This window comes from Silurus aristotelis (genome assembly GCF_946808225.1).
Source record: "Silurus aristotelis genome assembly, chromosome: 15".
NCBI lineage: Eukaryota > Metazoa > Chordata > Actinopteri > Siluriformes > Siluridae > Silurus > Silurus aristotelis.
Genome location: NC_139588.1, coordinates 13,692,435 through 13,712,416, shown reverse-complemented (window position 1 = coordinate 13,712,416; position 19,982 = coordinate 13,692,435). Strand labels below are relative to the sequence as shown.

At 40.4% G+C, this 19,982-nt stretch overlaps 1 protein-coding gene and 2 pseudogenes across 3 annotated transcripts; all 3 read left to right on the top strand.

Annotated features, from left to right (window-relative positions):
• The first annotated feature begins 418 nt into the window (after nucleotides 1–418).
• Nucleotides 419–3,666, top strand: LOC310738457 (ankyrin repeat domain-containing protein 9-like; annotated as a pseudogene). Its single transcript has 3 exons — nucleotides 419–670; nucleotides 1,810–1,905; nucleotides 2,800–3,666. The product of its transcript is annotated as an ankyrin repeat domain-containing protein 9-like (transcript).
• Nucleotides 3,667–6,572: 2,906 nt separating this feature from the next.
• On the top strand, nucleotides 6,573–7,432 carry LOC310737696 (ankyrin repeat domain-containing protein 9-like; the record flags this gene model as incomplete). Its single annotated transcript, XM_083562179.1, has 1 exon — nucleotides 6,573–7,432. The coding sequence occupies one exon, from the start codon at nucleotides 6,573–6,575 to the stop codon at nucleotides 7,413–7,415; it is 843 nt and encodes a 280-aa protein (XP_083418305.1). The 3' UTR covers nucleotides 7,416–7,432.
• A 5,147-nt stretch (nucleotides 7,433–12,579) lies between these two features.
• Nucleotides 12,580–14,991, top strand: LOC310738456 (annotated as a pseudogene). The gene is made up of 3 exons: nucleotides 12,580–12,831; nucleotides 13,183–13,383; nucleotides 14,284–14,991. The product of its transcript is annotated as an uncharacterized misc_RNA (transcript).
• Nucleotides 14,992–19,982: the final 4,991 nt, after the last annotated feature.

The window sequence follows — 19,982 nt, the reverse complement described above, 5'->3', positions numbered from 1 at the left end:
TTTACAAGAATTGGGTCAGCAGGTTTGAATTTAAATCCAAAAAAATGCCACTTGGCTAGAGATCACGTGGTCTTCCTGGGCCATGTTGTGTCCCAGAAGGGACTTCAGCCGGATCCACGTAATATGGAAAAGGTGAGAAACTGGCCAACACCCAAGTCTCCTTCTGAAGTCAGAGCTTTTGTTGGACTCTGCTCCTACTACAGATGATTCGTAAAAGATTTTTCAAAATATGCAGCTCCGCTTAACCAGCTTGTGGGCAAAAATGCAACTTTTGACTGGACAAAAAATTGTGAACTGTCATTCAATTATCTGAAAGATGTGTTAACCTCTGCCACAGTTGTGACACTGCCTGGTTCTAATATACCTTTCAGAGTCTACACTGATGCTTCAAAATATGCTGTCGGTGCAGTGACGACGGATGGCCATTGATGATGATCCGACTGGTAGGAGGCGGAGATGGATCTTAGAGCTGGATCCACTGAATTGGACGATCATCTACAAAAGTGGGCATCACTACAAGAATGCGGATGCTCTGTCTAGACATCCTGATGTGCCTTACTGGGATAGCATGGGTCAAGGCATTGAAAGCATGCAGGAAGTTAACATGGTTGGCTCCGAGCCTCCACCGACCAACCCTCCTATGACTTCTGTGTCTACAGATCAGGTGTCGGTACCGGACATTGTTTCACAAAGTAGGCTCTGTGTACATGATTTGTCATATGATGCTTCCTACCTGAGGGAATTGCAGCATTCTGACTCCGACATTGGAACTGTCCTACACTGGGTGCAGCTGGGGCAACGACCGCATAGACGACACTTGAAAGGGATCTCTAAATGCCTGAGGAAACTCTGGACCGAGTTCAATCGCCTTTCAATAAATGATGGATTATTGTGTCATTCTTTTGTCTCTTCACTTACAAGTGACCCAGTCATTCAGTTTGTTGTTCCCTCTACCCTTGTACCGACATACTTTTGCAGTTACATGGTGGTCCGGCCGCAGCCCATTTCTCTGCTAAACGTGTGTGGGAGAAAGCGAGACTGACTTGTTACTGGCCTTCAATGTTTAAGGACATCAGAAAGTGGTGTGAGCAGTGCAGGGCTTGTCAGACTCGTCGTGGTCCCGTTCCAACACAACGTGATCCAATGGGCGGCACGAATACCACGCGCCCATTCGAGAGAGTAGCTACTGACATTTTGGAGCTTCCTTTAACTTCAAAGGGCAATCGTTATGTGCTTGTGGTGGAGGACTATTTCACTAAGTTTGTTAGTTTGTATGCTCTTCCTAATCAATCTGCACAGACCGTAGCTCGCTGTCTATTCAAGGACTATGTGTTGACTCATGGTATTCCAGAGACTTTACATTCTGACCAAGGGCGTCAGTTCAAGGCAGACATTGTTCATAGACTTTGTCAAATGTTTGGGATTCGAAAAACGCAGACTACTCCCTATCATCCGGAGTCAGATGGGATGAGTAAACGTTTTAACAGGACTTTGACCCATTAATTAGCGAAAACGCTGTTGACGTATGGTGGGGAATGGGACAGTTTTGTGAAACATGTAACGTTTGCCTACAACACCTCGCCCCACTCAAGCACTAAATTCTCACCATATTTCCTTACTCATGGACGGGAAGCAAGGGTCCCTGTCGACGTTTTGGTACCTGTACGTGCATTTGATTCACAACATCTTCGTCACATGCTGATTTCGTGTCTTCGTTTTTGTCTAGACTGCGCTCCGCCTTAAGTAGAGCGCGCATGCACAGTGAGGAAGCATGTGAAACTCTACCATGCTAAAAGTGTTCGTTATCAGCCCTATGCAGTGGGTGCTATGGTGTGGCTCGATAATCCTGTTGAGAGTCGTATGAAGCTGGCACCGCATTGGAAGGGACCTTTCAAAGTTGTGGAGGTAATGGACTCTTGTGGCGAACAAGGACTGATCTATCAGATCATAAATCCCATGGACAGTGATGACAGAGGGAAGGTGGTGCATTATAACAGATTGCGCCCTTATACACTGCCTGTTTCTCCTTTGTCAACTAATCTCTCTTTTGATGGTACGGATTCTGCTCAGGGTTCTACTTCCTCTGAGTCATTGTAATCTGGTGTGGACGTGGGAGTTTCTCCACAGAATCAGCATTCGTATTATACTCAGGGACTGTGTACGCATGCAGATGTTGATTGCTTGATGCCAAGTTTGAGTAGGGCTGGTAGAGTGCAGAAACCTCCTGGTTATTTAGATGACTTTGTTCTGTATTAAATGTCATTTGATGTTGTGTTCATGAGGAAGAGAGGATGTTAAATGAGGTGTGTAAATGGTAGAATGGAAACTGCTATGGATGTTCTAGTATTGCTTTTCATTCTGCATTGCATATACGTGTTCTGGGTGTGTTAACCATATATGTATGTGTATATGTGTGTTGTTGTTTTTTATTTATTTTATTTTTTTTGGGGGGGGGGGGGGGTTTGGGTTTGTGTAAACGTGGACGTTTAATTTGAAGGGGGGGACGCATGTAAAATACTTTTGGGGTGTAATTGTGTGTGATAGCTCAAGAGAGGGCTGTGTCCATTTTAAAGTTGTGTTATACATTTCTTATTTTTCCCTCGGGGCTTGCCGTAGGCAAGATAGATTATTATCACACCTGCCACAGTGATGCTGTTCTTGTGATGAAGCGCAATAAAAAGTCGGACTGGTTGTTTCACAGAATCCTGCGTCCATTTCTATTATTTTCTTAGTGAAAAGTATAAACGCTCGGTTACAATGACAACCTAAAGCTGTTGATCGTTCTCTGGATATAGCTAGTGTAGCCTGGACAAATGGACGACACGTGCAAGCGAATTCCTCTCACTTTTATTCTGCCAAGCTGTGAGGGACCACAAACCTGTGTGGATGTTGGAAGAAATGCGAAACCTGAAGACTTTTCATTGGGAAGAAAACGTCCGGCATCAGACCTACAACCCATCCGAGGCGTTTCTGTATGCCATCTTGCACGACCACCGAGATTACGCACAATAGTTGCTGAATCAGTTTCAGGACGTTGCCCTTGCAAATCCAGGAGAGCATTTCTGCTGTTATCCAACATCAGATTTACACCTGGAAATGGCTATCCGCCGTGGCAGGAATGACGTCATAGCGTTCATCCTTCAGGTGGTTCATAGAACTCCTTCTCTGCGCTTATACATAAACCAGCCTTTGTGCAAACACGAGAGGGATGGTAAAACTCCACTCCATGTGGCATGTGAGCTTTTACAACCACATACCGTCATAATATTGTTGGGAAATGGGGCTTCACCGCTAGCTGAGGATCAGAATGGAATGACACCACTGGATCTTCTATTGAATAAACTTTGGACCGCCAAAGGGAATGCAAACTCCATTAAGTGTATTAGGGCTTTAAGAATGTGCATCGAGAACCTGCTCTTTTTCATGCCAAAGTTGCAGATTAAATTGAAGAGCACACTTCAAGAGGATCAAGTGTTCTGGTCCAAAATTCTGGGAGAGGAGCAGTATAACCTTCTAGTGGGGAGAATTCCTGCAACACTTTTTCTTACAGCTATGCAGAAAGTCTTGTCTCAACTGCCTCAACATGAATTTTCAGAAAGTCTTGATAAACTGCACATTCCAGCTTTTCTGAAACCTCACACACACCATTAACACAGTAAAAAGAGGCCTATGTTCTTACCATGCTTTTTGTTGTCTTTTTTAACCCATTTTAATTTAATTACATTCAGTTTTATTTGTGTGGCATAAATTGAATGTTTAAAAGTTTTACTATAACTTAAGAAAACAAACATGTCTTCCAGTTCTCAAACGAAATAATGCTAAACCTCTTTTTAAAATATAAAAAGGACAGTATTTTTATAGGAATAATCAATGAACCAGTAATGTATGTATTTCATAATGGTTTTAAGAAGTATGCAAATGAATTTTAAACAAATTACATTTTACTTTTATTTGATCACAGTTTTACTTTTGAAAAAATGCTTGTGTTTTATTTATATAAATTTATATTTATATTTAGAAACGCAGTCTAAAGTCAATGGGAATGTAAAACCATTATAATGTTACGGTGCAGCATTTGATGCATCCAATAAACAGATGTCTTTTAGAGACTTCACTCCTACTATTCTGTTTTATGGACAGAGCTATAGTTTATTTCATATTTAATTTACAATTAAATTTTTTTTGCATTACATTATTATGAAATTATTATAACTACTGGAAAAGTGTATTTATGTGTATATTATAAGTTATTTACCTCATTATGGACAAAAGAAAAAGGGTTATGCATATTTAAAAAATCATTCTTACCTCTTCTGAAATCGTGTGTGTGTGTGTGTGTGTGTGTGTGTGTGTGTGTGTGTGTGTGTGTTTGTTTGCATGTCTATCTTTATGTCTAAATAAGTATTACTAACCTGTGACAAGTTTCTCAATCCAAACACACATTTACGCTCCATCTTTTAGCAGTTGAAGCGTATATAACGAATTCCATGGCTATGATGGATGGATTAAGTACCTGATCCAGGTGTATAAGGGAGAGGACTAACATTACTTTAGCCTACCCTTAACACCAGCATGTCACTTATGTATTGCCATTGCTGTGCTTCTGCTTCACCCGCTGATCTTTACTATATTTTGAGGTTGAGCTTCAAGCAATTTTTCTGCCTTAGCTAATATACATTTGTTCCATGATTCACTTGCTGTTGCTATAGCTGACTTTACTGTTTCCAAATATAAATTTATTATTTAAAAAATTCATATGCTCTCTAGGAATCGATACTGATATGTAAGAATACATGTGTGGTGGTTGCTTCTGACCTGAACAACTACTGGAGATACTGCATGTAGTCAGCAGATGGAGACATTTACCCTGTAAGACCCAAACATAATTAGAATATACCTTTTCTGTTCTCTCTCTCTCTCTCTCTCTCTCTCTCTCTCTCTCTCTCTCTCTCTCTCTCTCTCTCTCTCTCTCTTAATATTACCCTACTGCAGGTAAATAATATTAATATTAATATACATTTTACATATATTGTGCATATAGATAGTACTAACCAATACTATATACTATCCTAACCAATTTGTGTTCTCTGTGAATCTTGGTTTCTGTGACTTTTAAATGTATTTGAGATTTATTGCCTATTATAGCTTACTAGCATGCATTATTCAAGTAACTCTTTACAATGAGCTTTATATACACCTGGACATTTTTTGGGGGGTGTGATGATTTAACTGAAATGATGCATGCAGCCACAGCAGCAAAAGTAGTGTAAACAAACATCAGAAATCAGAAAAACAAACAAAAAAAAAAATTGTTAACAGACAAATCTTGTGCTCAATCTGCCACTAATGCAAGTAGTTCTTCTGGTCAGTCAAGTAATGTAGTGCACAAAAATCCCCTTTATTCTTCTACATTAATCTCAACCCTATTATTTAGCATTTTGCCAAGATTTTTTACTTACACAAAAAGCCTATTATGTTGTAGGTTTACAAAAATCTATACAAATTTACAAATGTTTAACAATTCCACAATACCATTGCTGTTTTTCCATTTTAAGTGTAACCCTTCTTATATAAAGTAATGCGTCGCCCCGGCTGCATGCATCATACCCAAATTCAGTTAAATCATCACACCACAACACAAAAAGTCCAGATTCATTTAAAGCTCATTGTAGAGGGTTACTTCACAAATACAAGCTATTTTTATGGCATTTGTTTTTTTATCTTTATGAAATATTTATTTGTATTTTAATTAGTATTTATTTTTTTATTTATATATGGACAAACCACTTTCAGAAACCTTCTGTACTGTACTGGTCAGTGCTGTACTGTCACCATATCTACTGTCTTCTTGTCTTATGTTCTACCTTTTTTGCACTAAATGTTGCACATGTGCATTTCATGTTGTTAGTTTTGAGTTTTGTGTAGTTCATTGTGTACTTCTGTGTTATTTTATGTTCATTTATATTGTTTGATGTAGCACATTGGTCCTGGGGGAACGTACTGTACTGTATATGATTAAAATAACAATGAAAACCTATTTGACTTGACTTTGCTCTAAAATTATAAACATGAGAACAAAATATCATGTTTAATAAAGGATAACGCTTTAGGGGATTTTGATGTGTACTCTAAATAATGAGTGAAAGTAGTATAAAGAGCAAACAATCAGAATAAGCAAACGTTAATAGGCAGATCCTGTGCTCAATCTGCCACTAGTACAAGTAGTTTTTCTAGTCAGTCAAGTAATGTAGTAAAATAAAAAAAATAAAAAACCTTTATGCTTCTACATTCAACTTAACCCTATCATATTCCACAATTACATTTTGGCATTTTGACAAGATTTTTTTTGACAGTTCTTCTAGACTAGAAGAACTGTGGCAGGGCAGCCATGTCACCATGGCAACGGGTAAACGAATTCGTCGCGACGGACGCTTCGTTTACCCGTTGCCATGGTGACATGGCTGCATCGCCACAGTTCTTCTAGTCTGTTTACATTAATCCATGACGCATTTGATGCTGACAACCTAAAGGTGTTGATCGTTCTCTGGATATAGCTAGTGTAGCCTGAACAAATGGACGACACCTGCAAAGAAAGCGAATTCCTCTCACTTTCGTTCTGCCAAGCTGTGAGGGACCACAAACCTGTGTGGATGTTGGAAGAAATGCGAAACCTGAAGACTTTTCATTGGGAAGAAAACGTCCGGCAACAGACCTACAACCCATCCGAGGCGCTTCTGTATGCCATCATGAACGACCACCGAGATTACGCACAATACTTGCTGAATCAGTTTCAGGACGTTGCTCTTGCAAATCCAGGAGAGCAATTCTGCTGTTATCCAACATCAGATTCACACCTGGAAATGGCTATCCGCCGTGGCAGGAATGACGTCATAGCGTTCATCCTTCAGGTGGTTCATAGAACACCTTCTCTGCGCTTATACATAAACCAGCGTGTGTGCAAACACGAGAGGAATGGCAAAACTCCACTCCATGTGGCATGTGAGCTTTTACAACCACATACCGTCATAATATTGTTGGGAAATGGGGCTTCACCGCTAGCTGAGGATCAGAATGGAATGACACCACTGGATCTTCTATTGAATAAACTTTGGACCGCCAAAGGGAATGCAAACTTCATTAAGTGTATTAGGGCTTTAAGAATGTGCATCGAGAACCTGCTCTTTTTCATGCCAAAGTTGCAGATTAAAATGAAGAGCACACTTAAAGAGGATCAAGTGTTCTGGTCCAAAATTCTGGAAGAGGAGCAGTATAACCTTCTAGTGGGGAGAATTCCTGCAACACTTTTTCTTACAGCTATGCAGAAAGTCTTGTCTCAACTGCCTCAACATGAATTTTCAGAAAGTCTTGATAAACTGCACATTCCAGCTTTTCTGAAACCTCACACACACCATTAACACAGTAAAAAGAGGCCTATGTTCTTACCATGCTTTTTGTTGTCTTTTTCCCCATTTTAATTTAATTACATTTAGTTTTATTTGTGTGGCATAAATTGAATGTTTAAAAGTTTTACTATAACTAAAGAAAACAAACAAGTCTTCCAGTTCTCAAACGAAATAATGCTAAACCTCTTTTTAAAATATAAAAAGGACAGTATTTTTATAGGAATAATCAATGAACCAGTAATGTATGTATTTCATAATGGTTTTAAGGAGTATGCAAATTAATTTTAAACAAATTACATTTTACTTTTATTTGATCACAGTTTTACTTTTGAAAAAATGCTTGTGTTTTATTTATATAAATTTATATTTATATTTAGTAACGCAGTCTAAAGTCAATGGGAATGTAAAACCATTATAATGTTACGGTGCAGCATCTGATGCATCCAATATACAGATGTCTTTCAGAGACTTCACTCCTACTATTCTGTTTTATGGACAGAGCTATAGTTTATTTCATATTTAATTTACAATTTAATTTTTTTGCATTACATTATTATGAAATTAATATAACTACTGGAAAAGTGTATTTATGTGTATATTATAAGTTATTTACCTCATTGTGGACAAAAGAAAAAGGGTTATGCATATTAAAAAAAATCATTCTTACCTCTTCTGAAATCATTTGTGTGCGTGCGTGCGTGCGTGCGCGAGCGTGCGTGCGTGCGTGCCTGCGTGTTTGTTTGCATTTCTATCTATATGTCTAAATAAGTATTACTAACCTGTGACAAGTTTCTTAACCCAAACACACACATTTACGCTCCATCTTTTAGCAGTTGGAGCGTATATAACGAATTCCACGGCTATGATGGATGGATTACGTACTGATCCAGGTGTATAAGGGAGAGGACTAACATTACTTTAGCCTACCCTTAACACCAGCATGTCACTTATGTATTGCCATTGCTGTGCTTCTGCTTCCCCCTGTGATCTTTACTCTATTTTGAGGTTGACCTTTAAGCAATTTTTCTGCCTTAGCTAATATACATTTGTTCCATGATTCACTTGCTGTTGCTATAGCTGACTTTACTGTTTCCAAATATACATTTATTATTTAAAAAAATCATATGCTCTGTAGCAATCGATACTGATATGTAAGAATACATGTGTGGTGGTTGCTTCTGACCTGAACAACTACTGGAGATACTGAATGTAGTCAGCAGATGGAGACATTTACCCTGTAAGACCCAAACATAATTAGAATATACCTTTTCTGTTCTCTCTCTCTCTCTCTCTCTCTCTCTCTCTCTCTCTCTCTCTCTCGCTCTAAATATTACCCTACTGCAGGTATATAATATTAATATTAATATACATTTTACATATATTGTGCATATAGATAGTACTAACCAATACTATATACTATCCTAACAAATTTGTGTTCTCTGTGAATCTTGGTTTCTGTGACTTTTAAATGTATTTGAGATTTATTGCCTATTATAGCTTACTAGCATGCATTATTCAAGTAACTCTTTACAATGAGCTTTATATACACCTGGACATTTTTTGGGGGGTGTGATGATTTAACTGAAATGATGCATGCAGCCACAACATAAAAAGTAGTGTAAACAAACATCAGAAATCAGAAAAACAAACAAAAAAAAAATTGTTAACAGACAAATCTTGTGCTCAATCTGCCACTAATGCAAGTAGTTCTTCTGGTCAGTCAAGTAATGTAGTGCACAAAAATCCCCTTTATTCTTCTACATTAATCTCAACCCTATTATTTAGCATTTTGCCAAGATTTTTAACTTACACAAAAAGCCTATTATGTTGTAGGTTTACAACAATCTATACAAATTTACAAATGTTTAACAATTCCACAATACCATTGCTGTTTTTTCAATTGGTTATCCATTTTAAGTGTAACCCTTCTTATATAAAGTAATGCATCGCCCCGGCTGCATGCATCATACCCAAATTCAGTTAAATCATCAACACCACAACACAAAAAGTCCAGATTCATTTAAAGCTCATTGTAGAGGGTTACTTCACAAATACAAGCTATTTTTATGGCATTTGTTTTTTATCTTTATGAAATATTTATTTGTATTTTAATTAGTATTTATTTTTTTAGTTATATTTGGACAATCCACTTGCAGAAACCTTCTGTACTGTACTGGTCAGTGCTGTACTGTACTATATATGATTAAAATGACAATGAAAACCTATTTGACTTGACTTGGATTTTACCTACGCGCTTGAACCATGCAGCCTTTCTACTCTGGGACACTCTTCCCACTACTGTCCAGGCTGATTACAAAGCAGTGAAGGACAGACTAAAAGAGTCGTTTGGACAGAAACAGTTCATGAATCGGTTTAAAGCTAGTTTATCGGCACGACCTCGCGCTGCACGGGAAAGCTTGGAGATTTATACTGCGGAGGTTAGTATACTGGTGGACGAGGCTTTTCCTGATTATGGAGATGCTGCACAGAGTGAGGAGAAATTTCGTCGTTTTCTTGCTGGAATTGACCCGGTGCTGAGAGCAAAGTGCCATGAACAGGGAGCATCTGATTTGGAGGAGGCATTAATAATAGCAGGTCGGTGTGAGAATGCCAGGGAGGCTTTGAAAAATGATTGCTTTCCTATTAATGGGTCTTCCATTGTTAATTCTGGTTCAATTGCTACTGTTCAACCTCTTGCTGATAATGATGGGTTGTATAGAGCAGTGGAGAGGTCATCTGAGGACATGAGGCAGGTGAGGATGGAGTTGAAAAATGTGGTGAAGGAAAATCGAAAGTTGCGAAGTAGACTGGCCTTTGGCAGCATGGATGAGTGCAGTGAAGCTTACTCACAGTCAAGTCAAACATGCAGGTGCAACTGTGGCGGCCGTGGGTGCCAGTCACGAGGGTCTTATGACTCGCAAAGAGGTCGTTCACCTGATAGACGAGTGCTGCGGCACGGCGAGGAATCAAATACACAATATCATGTACGAAGGGACAAGTCTCCTTTCCAGTGAGGCCCAGTCCTAGTCCAAGTCCTCAGAGTTTTAGTGGGCACATGCATGATTCTAAGAAGCGTGGAGTGCGTTCCATATCTCCCAGTATGGAAGACCATCAGAGCCAGCCGGGAAACTAATTGTCGCTGATGTTGGGGCCCAAACACCAGCTGATCTGCCCACGGGCCTACAGACTAACTCTATAAATGGCAACCTTTCCAGATCTGAAGACATTTTCATTAATACCACTGATGCATTGCCACTGATTTCATATGTGAGAGGGGTGATTGAAGGCATGGCAGTTTCAATGTTAGTGGACTCTGGTTCGAGTGTATCACTTATGAGTGCGAAATTTCGCATGTCTCTTCCAGTACTTCGCAACCGCTAATTGAAAAAGGACTATGTAGCAGCCCGTGCTGTAAATGGTCAGATTCTTGACACATTGGGCACCATTACAGTTAACTTTCGACTTGGGACTAAATCATGGCAGCATTTATTTCATGTGCTACAGGAAACCACTCAGTCTGTTTTGTTGGGCTGGGACATTCTCTTAAGGAACAATGCTGTACTGGACACCAGCTGTGCAATGTTAAGGCTTTGGGACATTTCTGTGCCACTCCTCACCAGCAATGACTTTATTCCACTGTGTTGTAATGTTTCTATAGCCAACACTATGACCTTGCCAGCCCTAAGTGAGTCGATTGTACCAGTTCTCGTGTGTGCGCCGGACATTGCTAAAGTGCCTTGCGACTATGTAGGATATTTGAAGCCAAACATTCCTGATTCTTTTGATCTGGTGGTTGCTCACACTGTCACCAGGGTTCAGAACGGACTAACCAAAGCAAGGATTTAAAATCCTACAGGACAAGACATTTCATTGCAACAAGGACTGCACCTGGGTGAGTTTTACAGGGTAAATGAATATGAGCTTATGCCTCTTCATCAATGCTCATTGAACTCAGTTGCAGCAGCCACGTCACAGGTGGCACCTTCAGTGTCCTTGGATGACTCACCAGTCACTGCCTCGCAAAGAGCTGCACTTTCTGCATTGTTGTTAGAACACAATATGATCTTCAGCGCATCTGAAGGAAGTGTTGGGAAGTGTACTTTTGTGAAACATCGCATTAGAACAGGAGACCAAGCTCCCATTAAACAACGTGCATACCGTGCCTCACCTGAGAAAAGAGCTGAAATCGATAGACTAGTCACTAGGTTTTGTGTGGGCGCTTGAACAGTGTCACAGTTAAAAACTCTTATCCTCTGCCCCGTGTGGATGACACGCTGGACGCATTGGCGAATTCAACTTGTTTCAGCACATTAGACATTTCCAATGGCTTTGGCAAGTTGTAGTTGCTAAAGAGGACAGAGAGAAAACTGCCTTTACAACTGGCCGTGGACTTTTCCAATGGCGGGCTATGCCGATGGGTCTCTCTAACTCTCCAGCGACATTCCAACGCTTGATGGAGCTTGTTCTGAGAGGTCTTCCATGGCACATCTGCATGGTGTATCTTGATGATGTTTTAATTTACAGCAAAACATTCGAGGAACATCTGTCTAATTTAAAGGAATTGTTTACAAGAATTGGGTCAGCAGGTTTGAATTTAAATCCAAAAAAATGCCACTTGGCTAGAGACCACGTGGTCTTCCTGGGCCATGTTGTGTCCCAGAAGGGACTTCAGCCGGATCCACGTAATACGGAAAAGGTGAGAAACTGGCCAACACCCAAGTCTCCTTCTGAAGTCAGAGCTTTTGATAGACTCTGCTCCTACTACAGATGATTCGTAAAAGATTTTTCAAAATATGCAGCTCCGCTTAACCAGCTTGTGGGCAAAAATGCAACTTTTGACTGGACAAAAAATTGTGAACTGTCATTCAATTATCTGAAAGATGTGTTAACCTCTGCCCCAGTTGTGACACTGCCTGGTTCTAATATACCTTTCAGAGTCTACACTGATGCTTCAAAATATGCTGTCGGTGCAGTGCTGGCACAAGAGAAAAATGGGCTTGAACATGTGGTAGCATATGCCAGCCAGGCATTGAACCCTACACAGAGGCGCTGGTATACTTTTGATTGTGAGTTATGGGCGATTGTGTGGGCAGTAAGAGAATTTAAACACTACATCGGACTTTCATCATTTATTATCATTATCACCGACCATCGTCCTCTCTTGGCCCTTCGACGGATGGCCATTGATGATGATCCGACTGGTAGGAGGGGGAGATGGATCTTAGAGCTGGATCCACTGAATTGGACGATCATCTACAAAAGTGGGCATCACCACAAGAATGCGGATGCTCTGTCTAGACATCCTGATGTGCCTTACTGGGATAGCATGGGTCAAGGCATTGAAAGCATGCAGGAAGTTAACATGGTTGGCTCCGAGCCTCCACCGACCAACCCTCCTATGACTTCTGTGTCTACAGATCAGGTGTCGGTACCGGACATTGTTTCACAAAGTAGGCTCTGTGCACATGATTTGTCATATGATGCGTCCTACCTGAGGGAATTGCAGCATTCTGACTCCGACATTGGAACTGTCCTACACTGGGTGCAGCTGGGGCAACGACCGCATAGACGGTGGGAGGCACGAATACCACGCGCCCATTCGAGAGAGTAGCTACTGACATTTTGGAGCTTCCTTTGACTTCAAAGGGCAATCGTTATGTACTTGTGGTGGAGGACTATTTCACTAAGTTTGTTAGTTTGTATGCTCTTCCTAATCAATCTGCACAGACCGTAGCTGGCTGTCTATTCAAGGACTATGTGTTGACTCATGGTATTCCAGAGACTTTACATTCTGACCAAGGGCGTCTTAAGTAGAGCGCGCATGCACAGTGAGGAAGCATGTGAACGCCAAAAACTCTACCATGCTAAAAGTGTTCGTTATCAGCCCTATGCAGTGGGTGCTATGGTGTGGCTCGATAATCCTGTTGAGAGTCGTATGAAGCTGGCACCGCATTGGAAGGGACCTTTCAAAGTTGTGGAGGTAATGGACTCTTGTGGCGAACAAGGACTGATCTATCAGATCATAAATCCCATGGACAGTGATGACAGAGGGAAGGTGGTGCATTATAACAGATTGCGCCCTTATACACTGCCTGTTTCTCCTTTGTCAACTAATCTCTCTTTTGATGGTACGGATTCTTCTCAGGGTTCTACTCCCTCTGAGTCATTGTTATCTGGTGTGGACGTGGGAGTTTCTCCACAGAATCAGCATTCGGATTATACTCAGGGACTGTGTACGCATGCAGATGTTGATTGCTTGATGCCAAGTTTGAGTAGGGCTGGTAGAGTGCAGAAACCTCCTGGTTATTAGATGACTTTGTTCTGTATTAAATGTCATTTGATGTTGTGTTCATGAGGAAGAGAGGATGTTAAATTAGGTGTGTAAATGGTAGAATGGAAACTGCTATGGATGTTCTAGTATTGCTATTCATTCTGCATTGCATATACGTGTTCTGGGTGTGTTAACCATATATGTATGTATGTGTATATGTGTGTGTTTTTTTTTTTTTTTTTTTTTTTTTTTGGGGGGGGGGGGGGGTTGGGTTGGGTTTGTGTAAACGTGGACGTTTAATTTGAAGGTGGGGACGCATGTAAAATACTTTTGGGGTGTAATTGTGTGTGATAGCTCAAGAGAGGTCTGTGTCCATTTTAAAGGTGTGTTAAACATTTCTTATTTTTCCCTCGGGGCTTGCCGTAGGCAAGATAGATTATTATCACACCTGCCACAGTGATGCTGTTCTTGTGATGAAGCGCAATAAAAAGTCGGACTGGTTGTTTCACAGAATCCTGCGTCCATTTCTATTATTTTCTTAGTGAAAAGTATAAACGCTCGGTTACAATGACAACCTAAAGCTGTTGATCGTTCTCTGGATATAGCTAGTGTAGCCTGGACAAATGGACGACACGTGCAAGCGAATTCCTCTCACTTTTATTCTGCCAAGCTGTGAGGGACCACAAACCTGTGTGGATGTTGGAAGAAATGCGAAACCTGAAGACTTTTCATTGGGAAGAAAACGTCCGGCAACAGACCTACAACCCATCCGAGGCGTTTCTGTATGCCATCTTGCACGACCACCGAGATTACGCACAATAGTTGCTGAATCAGTTTCAGGACGTTGCTCTTGCAAATCCAGGAGAGCAATTCTGCTGTTATCCAACATCAGATTCACACCTGGAAATGGCTATCCGCCGTGGTAGGAATGACGTCATAGCGTTCATCCTTCAGGTGGTTCATAGAACTCCTTCTCTGCGCTTATACATAAACCAGCGTGTGTGCAAACACGAGAGGGATGGCAAAACTCCACTCCATGTGGCATGTGAGCTTTTACAACCACATACCGTCATAATATTGTTGGGAAATGGGGCTTCACCGCTAGCTGAGGATCAGAATGGAATGACACCACTGGATCTTCTATTGAATAAACTTTGGACCGCCAAAGGGAATGCAAACTCCATTAAGTGTATTAGGGCTTTAAGAATGTGCATCGAGAACCTGCTCTTTTTCATGCCAAAGTTGCAGATTAAAATGAAGAGCAACACTTTTTCTTACAGCTATGCAGAAAGTCTTGTCTCAACTGCCACAACATGAATTTTCAGAAAGTCTTGATAAACTGCACATTCCAGCTTTTCTGAAACCTCACACACACCATTAACACAGTAAAAAGAGGCCTATGTTCTCTCTCTCTCTCTCTCTCTCTCTAAATATTACCCTTAATATACAGTTTAAATATATTGTGCATATAGATAGTACTAACCAATACTATATACTATCCTAACCAATTTGTGTTCTCTGTGAATCTTGGTTTCTGTGACTTTTAAATGTATTTGAGATTTATTGCCTATTATAGCTTACTAGCATGCATTATTCAAGTAACTCTTTACAATAAGCTTTATATACACCTGGACATTTTATTGGGGGGGTTGTGATGATTTAACTGAAATGATGCATGCAGCCACAGCAGCAAAAGTAGTGTAAACAAACATCAGAAAGCAGAAAAACAAGCAAACAAAAAATTGTTAACAGACAAATCTTGTGCTCAATCTGCCACTAATGCAAATAGTCCTTCTTGTCAGTCAAGTAATGTAGTGCACAAAAATCCCCTTTATTCTTCTACATTAATCTCAACCCTATTATTTAGCATTTTGCCAAGATTTTTAACTTACACAAAAAGCCTATTATGTTGTAGGTTTACAAAAATCTATACAAATTTACAAATGTTTAACAATTCCACAATACCATTGCTGTTTTTTCAATTTAAGTGTAACCCTTCATATATAAAGTAATGCGTCGCCCCGGCTGCATGCATTATACCCAAATTCAGTTAAATCATCACACCACAACACAAAAAGTCCAGATTCATTTAAAGCTCATTGTAGAGGGTTACTTGACAAATACAAGCTATTTTTATGGCATTTGTTTTTTTAACTTTATGAAATATTTATTTGTATTTTAATTAGTATTTATTTTTTATTCATATATGGACAAACCACTTGCAGAAACCTTCTGTACTGTACTGGTCAGTGCTGTACTGTCACCATATCTACTGTCTTCTTGTCTTTTGTTCTACCTTTTCTGCACTAAATTTTGCACATGTGCATTTCATGTTGTTAGTTTTGAGTTTTGTGTAGTTCATTGTGTACTTCTGTGTTATTTTATGTTCATTTATATTGTTTGATGTAGCACATTGGTCCTGGGAGAACGTACTGTACTGTATATGATTAAAATGACAATGAAAACCTATTTGACTTAACTTTGCTCTAAAATTATAAACATGAGAACAAATTATCATGTTTAATAAAGGATAACGCTTTAGGGGATTTTGATGTGTACTCTAAATAATGAGTGAGAGTAGTATAAAGAGCAAACAATCAGAATAAGCAAACGTTAATAGGCAGATCCTGTGCTCAATCTGCCACTAGTACAAGTAGTTTTTCTAGTCAGTCAAGTAATGTAGTAAAGTAAAAAAAAACTTTATGCTTCTACATTCAACTTAACCCTATCATATTCCACAATTACATTTTGGCAAGATTTTTTTTGACAGTTCTTCTAGACTAGAAGAAGTCTTCTAGACTAGACTAGTACTTCTAGTAGACTAGACTAGTAGACTATGTAGCTAACCCCCAGCCAGACAATTGTGAAGCGTACTGATGTTTCAAAAAGCCTTTATTTTGTGTTCAGCCGTCAGCCTTTCCTTGGGAAACACAAAATCTACCTTTCCTTGATGAAAAACCTTTTCTTAGTGAAACACCGTAAGAGCTACAGAACAGATAAATAACAAATAATACAGTCAGCTCTTACAAACATAAACATGAATAGCCATTTATAAGAAACCCTTTTGTGATGTCACACAATGATGTCACAGATGTGACAGTGATAACAACACATTAAAACACTTCTTCACAGTTAAATAGACTAACCCACATATTATTGCATATACACATTAAACGATCAAACATAATACCTTGTTCCCGTTCCAGCTAGGTGCTTAATTATCCCTTACTTTCCTTAAGAACCTTGTACGATTTCAGAGCATTTTAGCGACATGACTTTCCTTTTCCATGGTGTGCGTCACACTAACTAGTGGGGGCGGATTTAAAGGACTATACCGTATGGGGGCGGAGTTAACGGACTATACCATATGGGGGCAGAAGAGATCAAACAAAATGGAGCTCAAAAGGATTACCTTATTTACTATTTTCTAAGAGTTAGTTACACTCCCACCAATCATGAGTGAATAATGGGACGTATTAAGCACGAATGATTTCAACTGAAAATTACCTTCCCGGAACCCGTATAAGGACAATGACAACTTATGCCAAAGTTGGAAACTTACCAATAACTATGTACTATTATGCACTATAGAGGGAAGGAGCAGATTTAATTAGACCCCAGCAACAGAAGAAGCTTCTGATTGGGCGCTTAACTTCTGACAACTCGTGAAGACGCTCCCCTTTTGAAACTCTACCCAATCTCCACTCATTCCTCTGCAAATCCCCTCCTTTCATGATTACAATATCTCCAACTTGTAAATTCCTTCTTGGGGCATGCCAGCACTGTCTAAGAGCTATGTTGGCGAGGTATTCCTTTCGCCATCGACTCCAAAACTGGTCTGCAATGTACTGAACATGTCTCCACCTTTTCTTGCCATACATATCTTCCCTGGCAAGCTGAATAACATCTTCAGTGTTTCCGACGCTTGCGAGCCCATCGTCCACATAAAGGTCCCTGATAACAAATCTCAAGCCTTGAGGGTAGATGTCACGATTCTCCTTAGCTAGATTTAAGTGGAGAACTCCACTTAAGTTGTTCAACATGTCGGGCCCAGAGAGGAGGTGATCATTCAAACTTGTTCCTTTGTATCTGGCTGAGCAATCAAACACTACACAAAGTTTATCTGGCTTCTTCGCGTGATGCACACCATAATGGGGAATGTACCATCTCTCCCCTTCACTCCCACCGTCATTGACCTGCTCAGCATCACCCTTCCCAATGACTTCCTCCATGAACTCAACATAATGTTCCTTATACCTTTCATCCCGTTGTAATTTCCTTTTAAGGTGAAGGAGGCGTGTCATAGCTGAACCTTTGTTATCAGGCAGGCTGGGTCTGGTTTTGAAGGGCAGAGACATTTCATAATGTCCAGACACATTTTTCCTTATTCCTTTATCCAGTATGTTGAGAAATGTGATGTCGTCTTGTGACACAATTTTGCTGTCGTCATTGCCATCTATTGAAGTCAGACTCTAGAACGCGAATGACGTCGGTAGGAGTTAACGGAGGGAGCTCTTTAAGCTCTTTAACAATACTCCATCCTAAATCAGTCCTTACAGCATAGGGTTCCTCGTCGTCTCCTAAAAGGACCTTTCTTGGTGCCATAGCTCTTGAGCAGTTGTAGCCGATCAAAAGACCTACTACACAGTCCTTCAGTGGTTGTATTTCATCCACTATTTCTGCCAGATGACTCCGTTTTTTAGCCGTCTCACAAGTGGGAATGTGAGAGCGGTTGACAGGTATGCAGTCCTTTGTATAGGTGACCGTTAGATTGACTTGAACTGCAGAACTATATCCTCTAACACGAAGCCCAGAGACACCTTCGCTTGTGATCACCGTATCCCTGCCACTCATAGTCGTCAACTTCAGTTTCACTGGATACTTGTCAGCATTAAGACCATCACTCACTTCTTGGTCAATGAACGTAGTATCGCTTTGAGTGTCGAGCAGTGCATAGACGAGTCTCTCAGTGGTTGGATCATTTTTAGATGAAACCCAGACTGGTATCACCATAGATGTGTTTGATGAGCTTTCCCCTGCTACACTGAGTGACGTTGCAGCAGCGCTTTAATTTGTTTCTGGTTCTGATGTAGTCCTTTCTCTTTTATAGTTGTCATCATGCAGGACTGTAGGATGCTTTCCTTTACAGTGGTCATAGAAAAGATGATGACGGCAGTCTCTCACGCTGTGGCCGGGTTTCAGGCACCCATAACAGAGTTTCTTCTCCTTTACATAGTTGTGTTGCTCAACTAACACCATCTCAGTGAACTTGTAGCATGCGTGTAGTTGGTGTCTATTATCTTGACAAAGGATACATGAAACCTTAACTTTCCCCTGTTCTGACTTGTGTTTTACATTTTTAGTAACTATTTGCGTGGTAAACACACTAGCTTTGGTTTTCTTCACATCTCTGAGGTTTCTCTTCTCAGTGATAGAATCTGACAAATGAAGGGCATTTAAGGGCGTAATGGGATTGCAAGCAATCTCAGCTTCATCTGACGTGAATCTAGCAAACTCTTTGAAATTTGGGAATTCTTGATTTTCATTTAGACTTTGCGTGACTTGTCTGTTCCAGCGTAAAGCTGCCCAGTCTGGTAGTTTGTGAACGAGCTTCCGATTTTCTTCCCAGTCGTTTAATATGTCGAGACCCTTGACATAAGGCATGGCATCTTGACAAGCATTCAGAAAATCTGAGAAGCGTCTCAGTCCTTCAGCATCCTTCGATGGGATTCTCAGCCAGTTGGTGAGCTTCTCTCTAAACGCTCTCTGAATGGCGAATGGCTGGCCAAAGCGACGATTTAGTTTGTCCCATGCGTCTTGGTATGCTTCATTGTCATTTCGGTAAAAGTTGCAATCTAAAACCTGCCGTGCTGGGCCACCAACGTACCTTTTCAGGTAGTATAGTTTTTCGGCTGGCGTGATTGCCCTTTGGTCTATGAGTGAAGTGAATGCTGCCTTCCAATCAATGAATTGTATGGGATCGCCATTGAAGACAAATGGCTCAGGAACAGGAAGCCTATTTAAGGCTATGTTGACTTGAAAGAGCTGAGTGAGAGAGGGAATGTCTGTATGACGGGGCGTTGCAACTGGAAAGAGGGGCACTGAAGTTAGAGGTGTCCTTCTTGAGATAAATAGCATCCTTGTAATCCATCTCCCTTTCGTAGATCTTCAACTTGGCTTGAGCGGCCCCTTATCTCTTTCGCTGCCTGTAATCGCTTCAACTTACACCTTTGTGCCTCTAGTGCCTTGCGTTGTTGTTCCTCTAGCTATCTTATAGATTCCTTTTGCTTTTCTTCTTCTAGCAGCAT